This window comes from Prunus avium, chromosome 5 (assembly GCF_965620075.1).
Source record: "Prunus avium chromosome 5, drPruAviu1.hap1.1, whole genome shotgun sequence".
Classification (NCBI taxonomy): domain Eukaryota; kingdom Viridiplantae; phylum Streptophyta; class Magnoliopsida; order Rosales; family Rosaceae; genus Prunus; species Prunus avium.
The window spans coordinates 18,598,754-18,622,192 of NC_142288.1; the positions used below are offsets into that span (position 1 = coordinate 18,598,754).

Here is a 23,439-nt window from a genome sequence, read left to right on the forward strand (position 1 = left end):
AATATACCCAAGTCATGCGAGTACAATCATCAATAAATGTAATAAACCATCTTTTGCCATTGGAAGAAACTTTAGCAGGACCCCAAACATCAGAGTGAACCAAATCAAAAAGGAATTCCGTTTTATTATCACTTAAGGGAAAAACAGTTCGATGGCTTTTGGCCAATACACAGGTTTCACACTGAAACTGAGAATGATCTAGGCCACGAAACAAAGACGGAAACAAACGTTGAAGATAGCCAAAGGATGGATGTCCTAGACGACGATGCCAAAGCCAAATCTGATGTTGATTGCGAGCTTGTGAGCTGGAACCTTGAGTATGAGCTGCCCTTGGTGGTGAAGAGACCGTCAAGGAATACAACCCCCCTCTTCGTTTACCATGCCCAATCGTCGCGTGAGTCGTGAGGTCCTGAAAAAGACAATGGGAAGGATAGAATGTGGCATAACAGTTATGTGAGTCAAGTAATTTTCCAACAGACAGCAAATTGCAATTGATGGAGGGAACAAGTAGTGTATGAGATAAAGATAAGGAAGGGGAAAGTGATATAGTTCCTTCACCAGCAACATTAGAGGGGACTCCATTGGCACTAGTGATGTAAGGATGACGAGACTTAGAAGATATTGTGGAAAACATAGTAGAGTCAAAAGTCATATGATCAGTGGCACCTGTGTCAATTATCCATGTAGTGGGTTGTGTACCTGATTCGGAGTCGGAGAGTAGGGTGGAAGATGGAGAGGCATCGGTAGTTATAACACATGCTGCCTTGGGTGTTTTGTTGCGGGATTTGAAAGCATCCCACCACTCAGGATAACCATGAAGCTTGAAGCACTTCTCAACAAGATGATCACCACCACAATGAGTGCACTTCTCAGTTCCCTTTGCATTGTCAGTTTTGGGACCCCGGGGGGGAAGTCCGGAGGACGTACGGTGTGGTGGCCGATATGGCTTGACCGCCATTGCACTCCCACCGCCAAGCATGGAAGATTGGCGATTATCTTCTTCTACCACTAGTGCATAAGCTTCAATGACTGCTGGAAGCGGATTCATGGCAAGAATCCGACTACGAACGGAATCAAAGTTGGGATCGAGTCCTCCCAAAAAATCGTACACACGTTCCACCTCAAGTGCTTGTTGGTGAAGAGCCACATCATCGGGATTGGTATGTTTGCAGGGACGGAGGCTGTCAATTTCCTGCCATATTATGTGTAATTTTTCGTAGAATACATTCACAGGTTCACCACTTTGAGAGGTGGTGACTGACTGACGACGGAGTTGGTACAACTTGGAGCTATTCTGTGTGACAGTATATGTCTTCCGAGCTGCGTCCCACACCGCATAAGCCGTTGAGCAGTGATCAAATAAGGCACGTACATTTTTGGTCATGGAGTTGAGGAGCCATGACTGCACCAAACAGTTGTCTTCATCCCAAGCTTCATAGCTAGGATCATCAATGGCAGGGGCAATCTTTTTACCATTAATGAAACCAGCCATACGACGAGCAGTGATGGCCAAGCGAACACTACGAGACCATGCAGGATAGTTGGACCCATCCAACTTATCAGGAGTAATTGGAGAGTAGTCATGAGAGGACCGGGGTGGTGGTGGTGTTGTGGAGTCGATCTTGGTGGAGTCGATTTTAGAGGAGTCGTCCGTGGAGTCGTTGATGGAGTCGTTGGTGTCACCCATGAGGTAAGTATATAAAAGGATGTAGAGGAAGAAATAGCTTAAAACTTCAGCAAACAAGAGCACAAAAAGGGCTTGTGATCAAGACCAATTTTGAGGCAAGGCAAAGTATGAGGTAGGAATAATATAACAGCAAATTATGGGCAAGGATAGGTAGAGATTTAGGCAAGAACAAGGTTATGCAGAGGCAACCAAAATCGATTGCTCTGATACCATGCCAAATATAGTGTAATTGAGAGAGTTGAGAATGTATAATAAGAAGAACAAGATAGGTTTTGCAGAGAATTCAAATCTGCCAATTGAGTTTCTTACTTAGTGAAGGGTTAGATATACAAGTATACAAGGTGATTATTAGTTACAAACAATGCACAAGACATGGAGGGAAACATGGAGAGTTTCCATCCCTAAAACAAGGAATATGAAAACAAGGAAAAGTAACAAGGTGGTAGACAAGCCATTTAGGGATGTCTATGTTTTGTCTTTGACTTTACTAACAGTATTGAGGTCACAATCTTTAGTCCCTTGGATAATGTACTTGAATCCCAAGGCTTTCGAACTTCACGTGGCCGAATGGGTGACAAAATGCGTCAAGAAAGGCGTCCAGGAGCTCGATCTCGACGTATGCCAAGCCAAACAACGTTCTTATTTCTTTGTCCCTCCGAACTTCATCAACATGGGGGACTTTCTTATTCCATCTTTCAAATCTCGCCCTGCTATTGTCATTCCTCTGACATTGATGGCACATTAAGGGCAGTTCCTCTTCTTTAACAAGCTGTTAAATCAAAAATCTGAAAAAAAAAATTACTTAAATCATACGAGCTTTTGCCACATAGGAGAAGTACTACACCAACAATCATACCCAAACTTTCACTTTCTATAAATTAATCTCTTCATATATATATATATATATATATATATATATATACACATTACCTTTAGATCTTTGTCTACGCTCGATTTTCCAACCACGGAGGCTTTGTGCTAAAGAAGATCGACGTGTTCTATGCACAATACTTGCATAGATCTCGTCCACCGGAATAACTGTAGCCATCCACAAACACGCAATGAGTCTGTTAAGAGTATCAGACGTCTCGAGAAAGTTTAGAAAAAAAAAGAGTATGTAATATACACTATACCTTTACATTTTCTGGTAAATCATAGATTCGATAATATCTCGAGCAAGTTTCTTGTACCACAAATTTCTGTTTGGGCTTTCTTCCATTAATGTTGTAGCAGCCGACTGTTCCCTTCATGTGTGCACAAACTAAGACTCTTTCTACAATGATAAACATAATTTAATTAGAGAAACAATAAGAAAAGCCAATTTCTAATAAAATTATTTGAAAACTACATCAATTAAATGGACATCAAAATATGAAAATAATTATGTTTTAAATCAGAAATTTGTGAAAATAGGCTTTCCCCTTTTTTTATTTTTCCAAACTGTAAACTTTCACTGGAATAATCTTTGAGATATCTATAAAATGATGATACCTTAAAAATAAATTAAAAAATTATTGGCTTTAACGAGTCACAACTTATGTGGCCTATGAGCTGATGTTGAGATCTAAATTCAAGATCAGCTGATTGTAAAAAGCAAAAAAGAATATAAATCAAGAAAAAACTAAATAAAATAGGGAATTTTCCTAAGGTTCTTATTGGAGTTTAGATTTCAAAATGAAACTGAAAAAGAAAAAAAGAAAAAAATTACTCAAAATATATTTCGAGAAGGTTGTCGCTTTAGATCCGGGAAGTGTTTGGTCGTATTGTTCTTCTTTGAAATGCGTCTAATTGAAAACAAACAGTAATTAATCCTCAAACGCCTTCACAAAATGAAATCCTAAGATATGAATTTGTATGACAGTGATCCTTTAAAAATAAAAATAAAAACAAGAAAGTTCAGGCTCAAGTGATATAGTAGGTCAATCAATGGTTATCTGAGGAGACGCTGAAGCAACTAACAAAATTGTTGAAAACAATAAAACAATGTGTTTTCACAAATTGTCTGAGACCACCGTATTTAAAGAATAATTATTTGATTAACTGGTAAACCGAAATAACCTATAATATACAAAATAAGTTAACAACAACAAAGAATGATTAGAATGCATGAATCTAATTTAAAATTGTCAAATCTCTCCTAATGGGAATTCATTTACACCAAAGATTAATTTGTATGCATGAATCTAATTCAAAATTGTCAAATGTCCTACTAGAATGACTTGCATGCATGAATCTGATTTAAAATTGTAAACTTCATACTGGCGCATGCCTAAATTATCTTTCATATTAATGTTCTATTATAATTTGTTGTGAGATAGTTTGAATTTGTTTTAATTTCCATGTATATACAAGTGACAATAAGTTTTTATTTGTTGAACACAAAGTAAGTTGATAGCCGAAATTCATTCACAACCCAATATGAAGGGATGACTTTAGACTAAGTATAAAAGGGCCATGCCGTGTTGGAATCAATATAATTTTTTTTTTATACAAGCGATATTCTACTTTAATCTCATTTAAATTATAGAGAGGGAAATTCGAACTCGGGTGTAAAGTTGGGAGCACATCCATTCTAACCAACTTGTCTAAGTCCAAACTCTACACCTGCTGTAGCAGACGTAGTATGAGCACCTGTGAATCACCTTCAACAGGAATATTTTTAAAACCAAATCGTAGTGCAGTAGCAAGACCAAACTCTACACCTGCTGCCTCAGCCTCCAACACTAAACAATAACCCAAAGGAATAGAGCCAGCAAGTTTAAGAACTTCCCAGTGATCACGAATAACAAACCCTGCATCAGCTTTACCCGTACTATGCACAGACCCATCAAAATTAAGGTTTCCATCGAATAAAATAAATTAAGTAGAATTTTCGAGGATGTGGTAGTTATCTCCATCTCTCCACTTTTTTTTTTTTTTTTCCTTTCCTTTTTTATTAATTACAACTAAAAATATAGAAAACATATAGATAAAAACATATTAATTATGAAAAAAAAAAATATTGACAACTAGAAAAAGAAAAAAAAAAGAAAAAATAAAGGGATTGCGGGAGTGAGTTCGAGTCAGTTTGAATAAGGGGGAAATTGACCAATCGGGTGTTAGTCGGATTGGCTCATACCTTTATCCGTGTGTATGAATTTTTCCCCACTCCCTCTAACTTTCGCAAAAAGAAAAAGGTGAAATTGAAAGTCTATTATTCATTAAAATGTTAGGTTTTTTTTTTTTGGTCAAATAAAATTGAGTTGAATCAAATCAAAGGCACTCAATTAAAAAATTCTAACAAAAAATTGAATGCATACTTACTTGATTACGCTTGTATTGAAGTCCTCTCTCCTCCCAGGGCGCTCTATCTCTCTGCCACTCTTTCTCAAACTCACGCAATAGCTGACTAGTCCGACTGAATTCCAACCGTCGACAAACCACTCCAACCGCCGAGTCCCGCGCTGAGTTCCCTCCAATTGACGAACGTAAGATTTGTGTTACTCTGGAACCTCTTGAACTTGAGCTTGTGAAAGAAAATGGTGGCTGCTTTGAGAGCCGTAAGCAGGTCACTGAGACATTACAAACCCAGAACCTCTGCATTTCCAGAGAGTCAGCAATGGCTTTACCAAGCTCGCCGCAGTCTAATTTTGGATCAAGCACCTTCTCACTCCGTCAGCCTTCACAGACTCTCTGACTCCGATTCAGGTAAATTTCAATTCCAAATTGCGTAAGAAGAAATGGGTTATATCTGTTTATGCCTATTTTCTATGACCCACAAAGCAGAAACTGATTTGGTTGTTTTGGCAACAGGGATTGTTGAGGTTAGTTTGGAGAGGCCTGAGGTGAGAAATGCAATAGGGAAAGATATGCTGAGAGGGTTGCAGAATACCTTTGAAGCTATAAGTAAGGACTCTTCTGCTAATGTTTTGATGATCCGCAGCAAAGTGCCCAAGGTGTTCTGTGCTGGCGCGGATTTGAAGGTAGGAGTTTAATTATGTTTTTCATTTAATCAATGTTATGTTTCGAATGAAATTTATATTGGATGTGCAAAGAACTCTTCAATTAAGTTCTCTTAGTTATGCTTGTAACTCTTTTCTGTTAATTTTTTTTTCCATGTTTGATTTACTTAAGTTGTATTGAACTGTGGTCATATATACAGGAGAAGATAGTGCTCACTAGTCAAATTGTCCTTCCCTTTTAATTGATTGACAGGAACGCAAAATGATGAGTTCATCTGAAGTTCGAGATTTTGTCAACACGCTGCGTGCCACATTCTCGTTTTTAGAGGTTACCTTTTCTTCAATTGCATTGTATTAAAATCTCTTTGAGGATGATAATAATTGGAACATCTTTTGGAGTTGAGTAGTTGGTTTTGACATAGCTGATACTTGGTATGCTCACCTGTCCCAGAGGGTAGCAGGTTTTCCTTCAATTTGCATTTTGGAGGTCGGAGAGCAGAGTTATAATTAAATCTGCCCAATAAGATTTTCAAGGTTTCTTGTTGCATTTTGGTAGACAAATTGAATGCACAATGTGCTATTATAAAATGTGGAATTTGCGCTGATCTGGTGTTCAAATCATGATAGTGAGCTTCTGATGATGAGAGATGCTCATTCTTATGCCGAAAGTGTTTCCGATTCTGTACAACACTCCAAAAATGCATTTGTTTTGGTATCATACGTAGTTTAATGGTGGGCATCTAATATGCATACATGAGTGTTGTATAATGGTGGACATGTAATATTAACACTGTGCACATAGATAAAAATACTTAGATACTCATGTCCAGGATATGTTGAGACTTCATTATATGTACTAATTTTACTCTGTCATGCTGTTGGTGTCTAGTGTGGTATGTTCACTCCCATAAAAGGTCCTGGTTCCATTTTTCTGTTTGACACTTATCTGACGTGCTTAAATTAATACAATTAGGCACTTTGTATTCCTACTATTGCTGTGATTGAAGGAGCAGCATTGGGCGGTGGACTTGAAATGGCTTTATCATGCGATCTCCGGATATGTGGTAATTCCATTTTATACTGATCGCAATTGTGCTCATTGAAATATCAAGCTACTTAAATGCTTTATAATGCTCAGTCTGTGGTTTTTTCCCCCCACCATATATGGCTTAGGAGAAGAAGCAGTGATGGGCTTGCCAGAAACAGGACTTGCTATAATTCCGGGGTATGTGCTAAATCTCAGTAATGAGTTCAAACTCCTCAAAGGACTGCAGATCACCTGCATCTTGTTTGACGAACCCAACCTCCATTTTCGTTTCAACTTCTTATAAGAGAGTTTAGAAGCAGACCATTGCTTATCCCATAACAGATGGGAGGCTTTTAATTGCATGTCAAACTATTGATATCGTTTACCTTTCTAGAAAAATTTCTTTCCACACAATTACTTCTTATTTTACTATTTCTTTTCTTTTTTTCAATTGTTTTTCTCTTCTTTCCGTTCTTTGGAATTATTCATGAAGTGACAGATCAACCTCTCTTGATTACGTCCATTCACAGGGCAGGCGGAACACAGCGACTTCCTAGAATTGTGGGAAAAGCATTAGCAAAGGAACTCATATTCACTGGCAGGAAGATTGGTGGCAGAGAAGCAATGTCGATTGGTATGTCTACTCCAAAGCTTTGATTTGGTCTTTTGTTTTGTTTTTCTTTTTTTATTTCTTTTGACGTGAGATTGTGCCTTACTGCAGGTCTGGTAAATTACTGTGTTCCTGATGGTGAAGCTCATCTAAAGGCACTTGAAATTGCTCGCAATATAAATGAGAAGGTATGAAATTATGTGATCCACTAGAGCTTCACTGAGATTTTATTTTATTTCACTTTTCTATTTTCTAGTCGATGGGGGAAGATTGTAGTTGAGAGCAATCTAAAAATGAAATCTACACTCCAAAATCTCTATCAAAGTCGATGTCTATAGCTGAAACTTCTTTATCACGTGAAAACTGAACAATTGCCTCTTTCGTTTTAATGACCAAATTGTAATAGGTGCACTGAAAAGAAAATCCTGACTGTAGAAACTAATTTCAACTTGAAATTTTCATATTCGGCAAAGAAAGAAAAAAGTTACAAGTAATGGTTGCAATCAAATTTATGAAATATAGTTTTAGCAGGGTCCCATAGCACTAAGGATGGCAAAAAAAGCTATTGACGAGGGACTGGAGGTGCATAAAACCTCATCTTTGGCACTAGAAGAAGAATGCTATGAACAAACCTTGAACACAAACGATCGCTTGGAAGCCCTAGCAGCATTTGCTGAGAAGCGCAAGCCAAGGTATACCGGAGATTAAGATGATAAAATTGCAGTAAATCTGTCTTGGATGAGTTTATTTGCGTTATGGAAATAAAGTTACTTGTCAGCAATGAGAAAATGACTGGTTCGTAGAGGCCCTAATTTTATATGTGATCATAATTTACCCTTATCTCTATATTTGAATGAATTTAGAGGTCGATGAAATGTTTTTCATGGGTTCATGAGAAATTACTTGCATACGGAATTATCGAACATGTTTATTAAGGAGTCAATTAAATTCACTCTTCAAGTCCTTTCTTTTTGACATTTGATGACAAAGTGGTGAATCTATTCACTGAAACTATTCACAATGACAGAGGGTGGTTGTTTTCGATGCAAAAAGTTTGTGCTAGAAGTCGACCCCTTTAAGTTAAGCTTATTGGAGATTCATGCTTGAAATCAATGGCAAAAATCATTTTAACCATCTAAGACCAACATTTCGTCGCGTAAGACCTACAGCGACAGATTGCTGCTTTTCGATATCCTTATAATTGAATTAGGAGTGGCGCTATTTCTACCCACCAGTCCTAATTCTCCACCCATTTTAAAAGCTTTTTTAACAACTTTCATCTTATATAAAATTACTAACGAGGACCACTCCTTTGTTGGGTACTACACACCTCACACTAGAACACAAAAACGAAAAGTATTGAAACATAGTTCCAGCCATTTTACACTTCCTATACAAATTTATAGAAATCAAACTGAAACAATGGATGAACTTCCAACCACTACATTGAATTGTGTATCGAAAAGAATATTTGAGACAGTATACATTACAAGAGATGAATATTTGCAAGCATATTGTTAAGAACATCGAAATTGTGAAATGCTGATAGTCATTGCAACTCAACCAAAAGGAATCTGATGGTAAGATTCGTGGAAATTTCCAGTTACACCCCACCATATCATTCCTAAAAAAATCCAACATTATGTTTTGCATTCATTGATTTAGTAAGATTTAGAATATTAACAGAAAATTGGGTAAATTTCTCCAATTTTGATTTAACAAATACTGTTGATTTTTTTTTAATGACAACTTCGATTATAATAAAATTGAAAATTTAGTCAATTAAATTTGTGCAATAAATAAAACATAAAATATATATCATTCCTGGGTTTGTGATGGCGGTTAAGATCAGATAGTTATTGTCAAGTCTCGGATCTTGTCACAACCCCCAAATAATGGCCCTAAACCTTTCAATTGTTTGGCAAATACCTTTGAATCTTTGTGGCTGCCATCATGGTTATTGTAGTTTTCCCCGAGCCATTTTACTATGCTTTCTCCCTGTTGATTCACATATTCTTATGGAAGAAGAGCTCATAAATACCAAAGCTACAAAGAAATATAAAACATCATATATTACATGGAACAGAGCATGTATGGCAACAAAAAGTTTTGTTGCAAAAGGTTTTATGCGATGAAAGTTAAGGATGTAATGTAACAACCTAAGGTCACATCTAAAAGTGCTTGTTGAAGTTGACTTTTGGACTCTCCACCTTAGGTAAGGCCACATGATCTCCCCAACTATTTACCATCGTGCATGGATGGTGGCGCCTCTTCCCTCATCGTCAAGGAACTGTCATGATAGCCATGGCCCATGAGTCCCACACAGGCAATGTGCTCTGATACCATTTGTAACGACCCAAGCATCATCCAAAAGTGCTAGCTGAAGGTCACTTTTGGATTCTTAGACCTTACTTTAGGTACCCAGGATCTCCCCAATGCTTTATCAATATGGGATTCAGGGTTTCACAACGGGGAACTTCAAGATTCTGTTGTACAACTAATACGGTGACACCCTCATTCAGTCCAAGGGATGAAAGCATCCCTACAAACTTGCCCCAAGACTTGGGCAATCGTCGTCTTTGTTAGAAGAGGAAGTTCAGAGTTGAAAATGACTTTTACAGCGACAATGCTTCTTCACAAAAATATGATTTTTCTTGTGCTGTTGCAAAAGCTTTTGCTATTATTTTGTACAAACATTTCATACACTAGTCGACTGATAATTACTCTAGTAGGATCACTAGTAGTATAGCATTAACATCATTCCCCAGAATAGGTCACAACTGTTGAAAAAACAATGTCGACGTCTCATCTGGTCCTGGAGCTTTTATAGAATGTATGACCAGTGCATCTTCTATTATCCAATCACTCTCATATCAAATTAAATACAGTAATTAAAAGATAAATTTTACACTGAAGGAAACTGAATAAATTCTGAATAGATAAACCTAATTTGTTAGTTTATGCCTACATATAAATAATTATGACTTTTTATTTTACGCAATTACAATTTTTCTTCATGTGTTCAATTGGCAAGTTGTTTTATGTTGATCATCTCACTCACAACATTACTGAAGGAGCCAACAAAAATGGTTTTTGGTATTCCAGATTGACAAAGATTGTCTAATTGATGGCATTTTCTATTGAAACAAAAAAATGAAGAAGCAGAGTTGGCTAGAAAATTCAGAGTATTAGATTTTAAAAAATGAAAAAACTAAAAATCAGAGGGTTTTCTAATCTAAACCTGCCCTCCCCAAAAAAATAAAACTGGTGTTTGCATTTTTTTGTAATGATGGACAAAGCATGACTGTAATTGAAAGACATGTTTGCTCGTCAAAGCAGACGCCATTACAGATTCTGTATAGCTTTTTACAATGAGGTTTATAGTTGAGGATCACAATTTGGAACTCGTGTATACTATTATCCATGTCAAAATTGCATATCCTTGGATGAGTTCAAAGTACAAAATTGATTTATCTGTGTATAGCTCAAATTTCCTTAATTAGCTTTGGTATGTGTTATACAGTTATACTATTAAATAGCAACAACACAGCCACTTGTTAAATAGACTACAGCCTTGCATATTTCACCATATCAGTTTTTCTCTGCTGTCAACATTGTCTTCAGTTTGTGAACACCTCTCTCTCTCTCTCTCTCTCTCTCTCTCTCCTTCTTCCCCCTTCCCCCTGAGTCAATGGAGGCAGAGTTTGTATCTGAGTCAAGGGTAGACATGGTGTTACAAAGAGGTCCTTCCTCCAGATTCAAAGGGGTAAGTCTGCTGAAAAGTGGTAACTGGGGTGCCAGGATCTCCTATATGTACAAGCCATACTGGCTTGGAGCATATCAGATGGAGGAAGAGGCAGCTATTGCTTATGATAGAGCAGCCGTCAAGCTTCAAAGAGGTGATACCCCACTCAACTTTCATTGGAGTAAATACAGTGCTGAAGAGAGCATATTCCAAAGTCAGTACTCAACTGAGGAAATTCTGAGTATGTTGAAGGATAAAACTTACTCATCCAAACTTATGAATTTTCTTTCAAGTCATTCATCAGGTTTGGGAACTCAAACAACAACCTTCATGAATGAACAAGGGATTTCATATCACTTGCTCTTTCAGAAGGAACTGACTCATAGAGATGTCACTCACAAGTGCTTTCTGATCCCAAGGGAATTTTCATTTCAATACCTTCCCCTACCTGAAGGCATCATCAATGCAGGAGAAGATGAAGCTAGGTACGTTAAATTAACCTTTTATGATAAACATAGCCGTTCTTGGACATTTGGATATTCATATTGGCAGAGTACGCGGAACTTTATGTTTACAAATGGCTGGGGACACTTTATCAGGATGAATAACCTGAACCAGAAAGACATAGTAATGTTTTACAGATGTGAGTATGAAGGGGAGGTTCTCGGGAGAGAAGTTTACATGATAGACTATCAAAGAAGAAATGGGGAAAATTATGTCCTAGAGCATTCTTCGGGAAGCAGTACCATAGAGTTAGAGGCTGATTGCAAGCAAAAAGAGACTAAGAAAGGATTCAAGCTATTTGGTGTGGAGATTAGTGGTTAATCACCGGCCAGAATCCCATTTTGAGGTTTTTTCTCCTTGTTCTTTTTTTGGGAGAAAATAGGATTTATTTTATTGCATCTTGTCTGTTTGTCAAGTCAACTTCATGGTTTGAGCAGTTTTTCATTTTAGTTGTAGGTCATGGGAAACATTGAGTAGGGAGAATTTATTTTAGCTGTGTCATACGTTGTCCTAAAACTTTTAAGCAATGTCATTTCAGTTCTGCCCATCAGCAGCATAATGGACCATCTCTGCTTTTATATGGAGATCCTTACAGTTTATATAGGTTATGAGAATTGCTCAATATAATCTAAATAGCTTTTACATCAGATATAAGTCTATAATTTTTCAATTAGACAGGTTCGACAAATTTTAAAAGTTGATCCTGTATTTTTGTCCGAAACAATTTGCTCACAGAAAAAGGCAGTTTTCTTACATGTTGGTCACAGTTAGCTGATAGTTAATTCTTCTGATTCAAGATTAGCATGAAAAATGGTATGCAGACACAAAGTTCTTCTGATATTTTTAGATTTTAGAAAAACATTATGTGATGAATGAAGCATGGTGGAAAACGATCCACTTAGAGGCATAGTTCACAGTTACACAAAAGATGAGAACAAGGTTTTCTCCTTATGGCAGCAGAAATTTTCCCGTTTACTCGTCAGTCCGATAGGGGGCTTCAAGGTCCGTATAAAAATGGGTCTTCAACACATTCAGATGGGTTGGAGTATAAGTGCTCATTAGTAGTTTGAGACACTTTTTTATAATTCTGTTTTGGAGAAACCAGGATGTAGTTTCTGCGTCTTCTATTCATTTTGAGCATGATTTTTTATTTTTGTGATACTCACTATCCTCGATCAACTTTGAGGACTCTTTTTTGGAGAAATTAGGATGTAGCTTTTGCGTCTTCTCTCCATTTCGAGGACACTTTTTCATAAATACAAGGGCACAGTTTCAGCGTCCTCTGTTTATTTTGAGCATGCTTTTTCATTGTACAAGGATGCAGTTTCAAAATCCTTTACCAACTTTAAGGATGTGCTTTCTGCCTGCTTACACCATCAAAGAGCGCGCATTTCTGTTGTGTCCTTGAATTAAAACAAGGACACAGTTTCTGTGTTGTGTCCTTGTAGGTGTGTTTTGTAGTAGTGCTAGCAAATTACCTGCACTCTGCAATAAATAGTCATACTTAAACTGGGGGAACCAATTCTCTTAATCTAGTAAATGGACACCTTGAGAATAAAAGGCAATGACAAATCAGTATTAGAACCTTCAGTGAATCCAATAAACCGTTCGTTGCTGAGAAAGAAATTTGTGTATGCTGAGAACTGTCTTGTCATTTATAAGGCAAGACAACTCAAACAGTTCATCAGTTGCCATTAACGACATATAGAGCCTTATTATCATTTAAAATGTGGAAGCATGTCTTAGTTCACTGTCTTGTGCCATAGACTACTTTTGGCCTTCTATTACCTTGTTTGGAACCTTCAACTTTAGTTGATTGGTGAATTCCTTGTGCACGTCAAAACCTTCATGGACACCTCCGTTTCGTCGTCTTCCGTCCAACTTCATTGGCATGCATTCAATAGTAGTTCATTTTTGGACCAACCACCCCCCCCCCCCCCCCCCCCCTCATTATTCATGTTCATTTCATTAATGTTTCTGTTTTAGCTATCAATAGATTAATTTTCCTTCATGTTAAAAACTTAAAAAAAATATATAGTTAACCTTATAGATGTTCTTCAATTTTGTTTGGAGGAAATGCTGTCTTAATATAGAGTGGAAAGTAGAAAGAATTGTTGGAAATTGTAGGCTACCTTTATTATGCAGAATTATTGTTTTCCATCCATCTGCATAACTTATCTACTTTTTATTTATTTTTATTTTATCTGAGTTTCAGAGTGGAAACTCATATATGTCTCAGAAAAATCTGCATATAACTTATCTCCTGTTTCTTTTTCAGAGTTTCAAGTGGAAACTCATGTCCCAGAATTAAAAAAAAGTGATAATTGAACATAATGAATGAAATAAACTTGTTGGTAACTCACAGGCTAGAATGCTCTAGTTAACTATTGCTTGGACTTACCATAACTATTTAATGTAAATTAATGTAGGCAATTTTCATTTGCTTAGTTATATCAGATCATTTGTTGTTTGTTTATCTACTCTTCTATGTACTTCCTTGATCTTACACCACAATGGAAGGGTTTATGGACGAGGATATATTGTTAGTGCTAAGTTCTAATGATGAAATCAATAGCTGTCGCTTAGAAGGTTCAAGCTCAAATGATGAAATTAATTCATGCAAACGAAATAAGCGAAAGAGAGCGTGTGTTTGTAGATGTACCATCACAGAGATGTGGAGGGATACCTACCATTACTGAAAGTTTGTGGATGGCGAGCTGCATTCAGGACTCAGGAGGCAGCTAGGGTTTATGCTCCTGCTGCCTTGTTCTCGTTGCAGCGTTCCAGCTACCTGTCTAACTAATCACTGTCCATGAGCCAGCCTTCCCATTCTTTCAGCTAAAGAAATATGTTATGGCACACTTACCACCCGGGAGATGCACTAGCTTGGAGGAAGTCACAGTGACAAAAATATATCAAGGCATTTATCTTAATGTCCAAGGTAAAGTTTGGGATGTGGAATTTTAAGTATGAATAATGGGAGAGTAGTCAGAGCCTTGTGATTACAAACTTTTAGCAAATTTTTCAAGAAACAAATGTTAATGAAGGAGAGGGATGTGGTTGTTCTCTTTTAAAGCTCTGATGAGAAGAAAAGGATTTTCTTCATCAAAGTCATAGGGACTGAAAAAAATCAGTATTTTTTTTAAGTGTGGTTTTGGTCAGAGAGCCCAGAAGCAAAGCAGGAAGGAGAGATGACAAAGAAGCCAAAGATATTTTGGCGTGGAGATGAGTTCATCAAACACCAAAGCCAACAGCCTCATGTGATCAGCTGGTTATTATCTTTGTGCAGTCTATCAATTGAACCTTTCCCCCTTCTCTTTTAGTTGTGAGTCATATTTTCAGCTGCAGATGAGCCAGTTCGACCAAAAATATGTAAGAACCATTGTCGTCGTTGTTGTTTGCGTGATCTTTAGAGCCAATTACACTGAATTAGTTTTTTCTTTTCTTTTTTCGCTAAGAATATGTTGAATTGGTTGAACTATGTTTGTCTTTTAATTTCCTTTTTCAGCAGCACTTGCATTAATGTAGTGTGCTCTGCAATCTTGGAACAATTTCCTTACTTCACTTCCCTCACATGTTCAATGGGAAATGAACTATTTACCAGCACTATTGCAGGCACAATAATATCAGCTTAGATTAGTTTCGAGATTGGATTATGAAATAAAATCTTAGAAATTATCTATGAAATGGTGCTTTGAACATGGCAGGGGAATGGTCACCCACAAAGCTCATAGAAAGTAATTTCAGTTGGCATGGTAACCACAAGGTTTAGTTGAAGTGGTATGGATTGGATGAGAAATTATGTAAATTCAGTTTCTCCTATAAGAAACCGAAAGAAAAAAAATGGTTTTGAAGTAAACTGGAGATAAGTAAATGCTTTTATTGACACAGATTGGAAACTGAAAATGCTTCTTCCACATTAAAACTTGACTCGACTATGCTTGTGAAGAAGCACTTACCAAATGTGCTTGTGTAAATATGACTCTCAAAATCACTTCCAAACTGCCAAAGGCTCTTCTGTCCATCTCAACTCAACGTTATAAAAAGAGGTTTTGATCATTTGAGAACGTTTTCAGCAATCAAGGGCAGTGCGAAACACACCCTAACCATGATTTTTTTCACGAAAGAAAAAAGAAAAAAAAGAAAAAAAAGAGAAACTGTGTGGTGGAACTATATCACTATGGGCCTAGAAATGACCTGGGCAAGGCCTGAGTCTGTTGAAAATTACCCACCGCCCAAAACCTATATATATAAAAGCAAAGCAAGCAACAAGCTGAAGGGCCATTTCTGAACTCTTAAGTTTGCTTAGCGTAAAACCTCAGGAAAGGAAAAGGGACTTGAATATAAGGTCGAATCGGAGAAAGAGAGAGAGAGAGAGAAAAAAAAAGCGATGGCTGCTTCGGATGAAACTCCATCGGCTAAGAGATGGCTTCCTCTTGAAGCTAACCCTGATGTTATGAACCAGGTAATGCAATTAATCTCCTTCATTTTCTCATCAAAGAAAACCCATAATTATTTGGTGTTCTTCGGATTATGCTCTGTTTGTTTCTGAATAAAACTTCGGAAAATATAATTATAAAAAAAGTATATAAATTTTCTTAGAAACCAGACGGAGAGCTAGGGCTTGTGCGTATTTGATGTGGAAAATGGAATGCTTCGATTAGTCTGGACATGGGTTTTAAAAAGTCATTTAAAAGTATTTTCTTTTTCATGTGTGTGATAAAAATAGTATGGGATTTTGGAATTAGTAAAGGACTTGTTGGGTCTGAGACTCTGAAATGAAATTATTCTATAGTAGTTTCAACTGACCCTAAACCACTCTATCAGAGAATCTGTTTAGTTTCTGTAGGGGAAAATGTTTTGGCAAAGAGGTATGATAATTTTCCTTTTTATTTGTAATGAAATTTTAGCTTTTTGGGAGACCTAATTAGTGAATATTACCTTAACATTTGCACATGAAAAAAAGTTGAAAAAGAAATCAATTTTGGAGATTAATGAATAATGATAATGATTTGTACTCAACATAAGGGAAAACGTATTTGCTATATTAGGAGGGATGGAATTAGTTTGGGAAGTTAAGTAATATCGCCGTATTGTAAAATGATCAAGTTCTTGAGAAAGCATGCTATTGCTCATTAAAAAATAACAAATTAAAAACCGTACTTTTCTTCCTCATTTTAATTACATGCACTCTTGTTTGTCATAACTTCTAAAATGCTTTATTGTAAATTAGATTGTTGATTTTTCGTAAAGGTGATAACCTTAAGAAAGGTTACCTCACTCTGTAATTTTTAATAGACATAACTACCAAATTAGATGTCAGAAAGGGTATTTCGTCAATGCAGTTCCTTTGGGGTCTGGGTCTTCCAGAGCATGAGGCAGAATGCTGTGACGTTTATGGGTTGGATGGAGAACTCTTAGAAATGGTTCCGAAGCCTGTACTTGCTGTGCTGTTTCTTTATCCTATAACCGCTCAGGTTCTGTTTCGTTCCTTGAACTAGAAAGTAATTATTTAATTATTTTTGGTCATTATTGTTGATCATAAGTTCTCTGCTCTATGGTTTTTTTCATTAAACTTTATGAAAATGCAATTGTCTCCTGATTTGAGGGAAGTTTCCATTCTTTTCAGTCTGAAGAAGAGAGAATGATGCAGGCTAACGAGAAACGGGTGAGTGCAAGGAAATTTGGTTAGATGTTCTCTATAAAACGAAAATATTTTATTCTTGAGCATGTTATTTGGCTTGTGATCTCTCTCTCTCTCCTCTGTCTGTGCATGTACGGGGATGCGTATTTGCATGTTCATGCGATGAGATTAACTTTTTATAGAAGAGTTTTATGTTGAATTCATGTTCATAATCAACCATACTCTATGACTTTTTACCTAGCTCACTTATTTTCAACTGTATCAGGTGGTTTTTACATGTATACTTCTGCACTTGGTAGTTGCTACTTGGTGTCTTGATCTTGAGTTGTATAATTTAACCATGATCCTTTGAATCATATTCTGGCTGTAGGAACCCAAAGGTAGAGTTTATTTTTTGAAACAAACTGTGGGAAATGCTTGTGGAACTATTGGGCTTCTACATGCTGTAGGAAACATCACTTCCGAGATCAAACTTGGTAAGTTTACAATTTTCCTGTGATGGACGAGTTCTGATTTATAATGATGCATGGCAATTATGAATTCTCCATCATTGGGGGTGTATATCCCACACAAGTATTAATTTATGCTGGTTATTCATAGATGCCAAGGTGTGCCATATCTTTTATGAATGGCTGCTAGAAAATCTTTGTTTCTTTTGGAGGGAGGGAGGGAGGGTGTATATTGCACACAAGTATTAATTTCTGCTGGTGATTCATAGATGTGTGCCATATCTTTTTTGAGTGGCTGCTAGAAAATCTTTGTTTCTTTTGGGAGGGGAGGGGGGGAGGGGGGGAGGGAGGGAGGCCAATGATTCCTTAAAATGCAAAGCAGTTGCATGACCACCTTGATTGATAAAAGTATTGAAAAAAAGATAGAGCTAAGCTACCTTGTAGGTGAGTTTCTTTGGTATATACCACCTAGGTGTCTGCCATCCTAGTTTCCAACTAGGACACAGCAGGTACTTGGACCACCTAGTTGGAAGGTAGAATACACAGTCGTAAAACTACACAGTTTTCTTAATTAACACCTTGGGAGGAATGAGCTTGGAAGGTAGGGACACAGTCCTGAAATTAGGCAGTTCTAGATACCAATGTTGTTACCTTGAATAAACACCATTGGAGGAATGAGCCTTGCTTTTGTTTAAGTACACAGCCTTTGAAATCAAACTTCTGTGTCAGAGCGGAAGCCAATTATTTAACTTCTTTCTGGCTAATTGTTTACTATTTATTTTTAAAGTTTTATCACTTTACTTTTTCCCTGTTGATGTGTGCTTGTTTTTCTCAGTTGAGGAGTCATACTTGGATAGGTTTTTCAAAAGTACTGCAACAATGGATCCATTGGAGGTTCTATTTTGTTTTCCTCTCTCTACATCATTTTTTGTCCTTTCAGTTTGACCTTTTCATATAGAGCATATGATATTTTTCTTGCTTGTCATTGTCATCTATTTTCTGTACATGTAGCGTGCCGCATTCCTTGAAAAGGACAGAGAAATGGAAGTTGCTCATTCAGTAGCAGCTACTGGCGGTGAAACCGAGGTGATATATATATAAGTAGCAGAGAAAATTATATAAAGTGCCAATATTTTCTCTGTTCTTTTCTTGCTTTTGGTTCAGATGGTTTGTGCATCTAATGTCTTACCCTTTTTCTTTGCAGGCATCAGATAATGTGGACACTCACTTTATCTGCTTCTCATGTGTTGAGGGTACATACTTAAATTCTTCTATCTATCTCTGTCTTGTGTCTCTTTACCACCGTGTTCAGATGTATCTTCGGTCCTTTTGATCTTCTTTTTTTATAATAATAAAAATTTATATGTAGGGGAACTTTACGAGCTTGATGGGAGAAAATCAGGTCCAATTTCTCACGGTCCATCTTCACCAAACAGTCTATTGCAGGTATCTAAAATTGCCATGATGCATTCTGATTTAAAAATAAAGGGAGGAAAACACAAGGGATGCCAAACCATATACCAACGCTAATCTGTTTGGCATCTATTTTGTTCAATTAAGGATAAAGGGTGGAGAAGCATATGAAGATAGATGAAATAGTTGGGGAGAGAAGATAAATAACACATCAAGTAGATATTAAACTGAAAAAAAATTTAATATTGTTATAATATCCCTCCTCTTTTCCTCCCTTCTCCTATATATGTTCTCTTTCTCATCTCCATCTACTTTATTTTTCTTTGATTCGAAAAAACCAAAGCATAAACATTTTCAAATGCGCCCCTAGTTCCAATGCTTTTATTTTGGAGTGCAAGTCTAGAAGAAACCTTTTGAGATTGTTGTAAAGCTGCAAGTCTTAAACCTAAGCATGTTGAGCCAGAAAATGCCGAGGCCAGCAGCTCCTCCTAGCAGGCTTGGGTAGGGCAATTGTGCACATATTGGCTTTTGGTTTAGAGTAAATATGCTAAGAGGAGCAAGTCTCTGTTCCCGCAACATGCATGTGCATGTGCATGTGCCTTGGAAAATTTATTTTAAAGAAAATATTGAGTAGATAATTCTCATATGTTTGGCTGTTTTAGAAAATTAAAATACAGTGTTTCAATATGGGTGTAGGAGCGTTTTGGCCCTTCTGCCTGAGTGTTTATGTGCAGTTCGCATCCTTTAATGGAACATTTTTTTCCTTAATTATAGTCCATTGCATTGACCCTTTCATGTATTTGATTGCTTTTTTATTGTTTAACAGGATGCAGCTAAAGTCATACAGGGCATGATCCAGAAAAATCCTGACTCCCTCAACTTCAACGTCATTGCAGTTTCGAAGAAATCAGGGGGCTTTCCTTAAGTTGGAGCACATTGGTGCCCCTCAAAGGTGGTTCAATGTTTAATGCAATAGTAGCACTTGATGTACGCATCTTTGTACTGAACAATTCCTTTTCCCTGTTAACATGTGTGGTAGCATCTTAGCATAAGCTTACTCAACTAGCGTTAAACTGGTCTTAGACTTTGCTGATCATAGCATTGATGTACTGGCCAAGCCTGTTGGGTATATGGATAGATTTCCAGTTTTGCTTAACCCGGTACTGAATGTATTGGTAATGATCCTGGCAAAAGAAATTATTGTGTATGGTAGATGCAGGTTGGAATTTTGAAAACCAAAAGCGAACTGATTTCCAACTTTTAGTTCCCTAGATTGTAAGAACAGTTTGTTTGATTGTCGGCATGGAATATGTGCCTATTGCAATGATGTGACAGTGTACATGGTAGATTAGATGGGTTGTGTTCAGAATATTTGGAGGCCTGATGGTGCCCACTAACGTGAGAAAGCATTGATGATGGTGGATCTTAAGCATTCTGTGTACCAGGACTGCGCTGCTCGGTCCTCAACGTTAGGACTAGCTTACAAGTTGATTAAGACCCACATGGAGTGGTTAAAAAAAATAGCTCGTCGAAATGAATATAGGTTTCCCTCATATCTTCTGGTGAATCATATCTGAAGGCTATACTTATTCTTTCACTGGCTTGCCATGGTGGTTGTGTTGTGTTACTGTAAATGAAAAGCATTAGCATATAGTCCACTTACCTCTCCATAATTTACATTAAGGTAACCGTCTAAGGTCGTAGGTTCGATACTCCACCAGAATATTACTCGTATAAAAATAAAAATAAAAATTTTGATTTCAATTTCCTCAGTTCAAATCAAGGGGTGGGTCTTGGTGTGAAACCCGCATGTAGAGCCCACTCTTCCGTGAGAGATCTGCTAGGCAGCCCTACGCAAGAATTTCTCCCAAGGAACATGTTGTGGCATCTAAAATGGTCTTCTATCTATTATGACATGATTAGTTGTTGGACGTCATTATGGAACATGGCTGATACCCTAATAAGACAATGTAGCAGTTACTCAAGAAAATAAATTGCCACCGATAAAGTGGGGCTCATCATTAGTTAACTTATAAAGACGGGTACTAAATTCCTCCTTTAATCCCTACAAACAAACAGGTCATGAATTCTGTTAGGTATACCAACTTTGATTGGGACCATAACGTACATCGGAAAAAATTTGGTCTCTAAAGCATGAGATAACAGCGATGTAAAATGACTTCATCTAGTAAAAATCATGTACGCATTCAGACTAAGGTTATTCATGGTATTGGCAACTAGCGAAATCTCATGGATATAAGAAAGTTTCTCCTGCGTGGGTCAGATCCTCTTGATTTTTGAAAATGTTCCCGTTTCAGAGAAGTAGGTGCTTTGAGTTCCACCGCCGAGCTGGTGTGCATGAGCCTGTGGATTCGAGAGCTCAATCCCCTGAAGGAAAATGGCAACTGTTATTAAGAAAGAATTTCCTAAATGTAAGAAGTAATTTTCTATGTCACTAGCTTGGAAACCAATGCATTTGTGAATATGGGAGATTTTTCAAGTGTAAGGTAACAAGTGATGTTACCTGCACAGGCGTAAATGCTAAACTTGAAGTAAGTCCAGATGTAGCACCACTGCTTCCATAATTCTTTTCCTTGAACCTGAAAAGAATATGCAGCTCGTGATATCAGGTCAAGGATCATTATCTCATACTTTTACCAATAAAACAGCACAGAAACACAAATGGCAATCCATATTAATCACTGGGCCATAAAAGAAAACAATAATTAAAATCAGCAAGGAAAAGCGTACTTCTTAGCGACTTTGGCAGCAAGTTTGCTCTGACCCATTGATACACGCAGCTTGCCACTCCCAGCTTGACCAAGCATTCCATAACCTTCACCCAGTCCATCCCCTATTATCAAGACAAAAAAATGAGTATAAACATATTACGAATCCAGAGAGCAACATATTCCATGCAATTGCACAGATACCAACTATTCATGTAAACGGGAACCCCACTACAACGGACAATTCAGATCCTGATTGTAGGAAGTGTAAGAAAGTAAATGTTATTGGCAAACTTCAAGACAAAAATCCTGTTTCCTGTAGGAATTCACAATATGCAGCGAAAAATATTACTCAATTTTTGCCCTTTTTTTTTTATTGGGTTATAAATGAAAATTAGAGAGAAGGTGGACTCTCTGATCACAAGTTTTGAAACCCCCCACCCCCCAAAAAAAAATCCTTCAGTATAAAACATGCATATTGGTATTGGACCTGTGCATTCAGGACAAAAAAGAAAAGATCTCGGCATGCCCACATATTTTTCCTCACATAATCGGAAACTTAATAATGAGCAATCAAGTAGGGCATAGTGACTCCCCTACAGATGTATAAAAGAAAAATGCAACATAAGAAAATATACAATCTAAATTTACTAACAGGAGACAGAAAATTACCTAAGGAACTCTCTTCAGGTATACCGAATTGCATCCTATTTGCCAGCTTCCTCATGTCCGTTATCGCATATCTGTAAAAGTAAATATCAGTATATGAATCAACAATTACTAAATGGTAAGTATAAAACAATAGAAACACTGCACTACCTTTCCTTCATCTTCCTTAACCGGCGACCACCTCTCTTCTTTTTAGGTTCAGAATCAGGAACCGGAAGTGGTTTAGGTTGTTTTGCAGGAGGAGGCTCCTGCCATTTCTCAATTTTCTTATGAATCTCCTCCCGGAATGCCCTTCCAGTGTTTCCAGATGGATCTCCTCTTGTGGAATCCACCCGTGCTGCAAGTGTTGATTTTGCAGCCAAGAGCCGGCAGGCACGCATCCTCAAAGAAGGGGGTGTAGTTTGAAATATCTCTGTCTGTTCAACATAACCAACACGGAATTGTGATGTTGCAGTGGAAAACCCAGCAAGGTTTTTTCTCTTAGCACCAAGAAGCTGAACATTACAAGCAGGCATCTTAGCTAAGGATGTGAGACCGCCAGCTGTCCCCATAAGTTTCGCCGCAACAGCACTCCCAACTATAGCAGAAAGGTTTGGTGCAATAAAGCCCATTCTACTTTCAACGAAATCAAGAACCTTCTTCTTTGCTGAATCAAGCGCAAGGGCTCGATCACATGCCTCATTTGTTTTTGTAAGGACTTCCTCCAGAAGCGGTTTGCCACTTGTAGTTGATGCTGTAACTGACACAACCATAATAATTGCGGAAGGTAAAAGCCCCTCCAGATCAACAAGGGTTACATCCATTTCATTCCCAATTTTCTTAACAACTCGGGCATAATCAATTGGATGATGCACAAGTGATTCAAGCTCTGGAAATTTTGGGCGATACTTATCACGAATAAAATTGTGGATGATTACAATTTCATTCTCAATGTCAACTGACAAAGCATTACAGTCCACAATCAGCTAGTATTCTGGATCATCTTCTAAAACTATTCCATGACTTGACATATCAGAACCCT

At 37.3% G+C, this 23,439-nt stretch overlaps 5 protein-coding genes and 1 long non-coding RNA gene across 6 annotated transcripts; 3 read left to right on the forward strand and 3 right to left on the reverse strand.

Moving 5' to 3' along the window:
* Positions 1-117: 117 nt before the first annotated feature.
* On the reverse strand, positions 118-2,148 carry LOC148294452 (uncharacterized). The gene is made up of 2 exons (XM_088253558.1): positions 700-2,148; positions 118-409 (listed from the first exon to the last, which is right to left on the reverse strand). Exons 1-2 carry the CDS (start codon positions 1,685-1,687, stop codon positions 375-377), a joined length of 1,023 nt encoding a protein of 340 aa, XP_088109684.1. The 5' UTR covers positions 1,688-2,148; the 3' UTR covers positions 118-374.
* Positions 2,149-2,186: 38 nt separating this feature from the next.
* Positions 2,187-2,961, reverse strand: LOC148294453 (uncharacterized). The gene is made up of 3 exons (XR_015835999.1): positions 2,821-2,961; positions 2,618-2,725; positions 2,187-2,472 (listed from the first exon to the last, which is right to left on the reverse strand). It is a non-coding gene; the product is annotated as an uncharacterized LOC148294453 (long non-coding RNA).
* Positions 2,962-4,948: 1,987 nt separating this feature from the next.
* LOC110756447 (ATP-dependent caseinolytic (Clp) protease/crotonase family protein) lies at positions 4,949-8,105 on the forward strand. The gene is made up of 8 exons (XM_021957885.2): positions 4,949-5,374; positions 5,480-5,649; positions 5,882-5,956; positions 6,602-6,692; positions 6,802-6,853; positions 7,186-7,289; positions 7,377-7,453; positions 7,797-8,105. The coding sequence occupies exons 1-8, from the start codon at positions 5,206-5,208 to the stop codon at positions 7,971-7,973; spliced, it is 915 nt and encodes a 304-aa protein (XP_021813577.1). The 5' UTR covers positions 4,949-5,205; the 3' UTR covers positions 7,974-8,105.
* Positions 8,106-8,292: 187 nt separating this feature from the next.
* On the forward strand, positions 8,293-15,123 carry LOC110756428 (AP2/ERF and B3 domain-containing transcription factor At1g51120-like). The gene has a single exon (XM_088253526.1). It carries the CDS (start codon positions 10,957-10,959, stop codon positions 11,833-11,835), a length of 879 nt encoding a protein of 292 aa, XP_088109652.1. The 5' UTR covers positions 8,293-10,956; the 3' UTR covers positions 11,836-15,123.
* Positions 15,124-15,778: 655 nt separating this feature from the next.
* On the forward strand, positions 15,779-20,176 carry UCH3 (ubiquitin C-terminal hydrolase 3). Its single transcript, XM_021957919.2, has 9 exons — positions 15,779-15,979; positions 16,860-16,991; positions 17,144-17,182; positions 17,529-17,634; positions 18,443-18,501; positions 18,619-18,693; positions 18,812-18,860; positions 18,977-19,053; positions 19,847-20,176. The coding sequence occupies exons 1-9, from the start codon at positions 15,905-15,907 to the stop codon at positions 19,943-19,945; spliced, it is 711 nt and encodes a 236-aa protein (XP_021813611.1). The 5' UTR covers positions 15,779-15,904; the 3' UTR covers positions 19,946-20,176.
* Positions 20,177-20,997: 821 nt separating this feature from the next.
* On the reverse strand, positions 20,998-23,399 carry LOC110756385 (U4/U6 small nuclear ribonucleoprotein Prp31 homolog). The gene is made up of 5 exons (XM_021957815.2): positions 22,569-23,399; positions 22,422-22,492; positions 21,772-21,874; positions 21,545-21,620; positions 20,998-21,408 (listed from the first exon to the last, which is right to left on the reverse strand). Exons 1-5 carry the CDS (start codon positions 23,219-23,221, stop codon positions 21,301-21,303), a joined length of 1,011 nt encoding a protein of 336 aa, XP_021813507.2. The 5' UTR covers positions 23,222-23,399; the 3' UTR covers positions 20,998-21,300.
* Between the last annotated feature and the right edge of the window lie 40 nt (positions 23,400-23,439).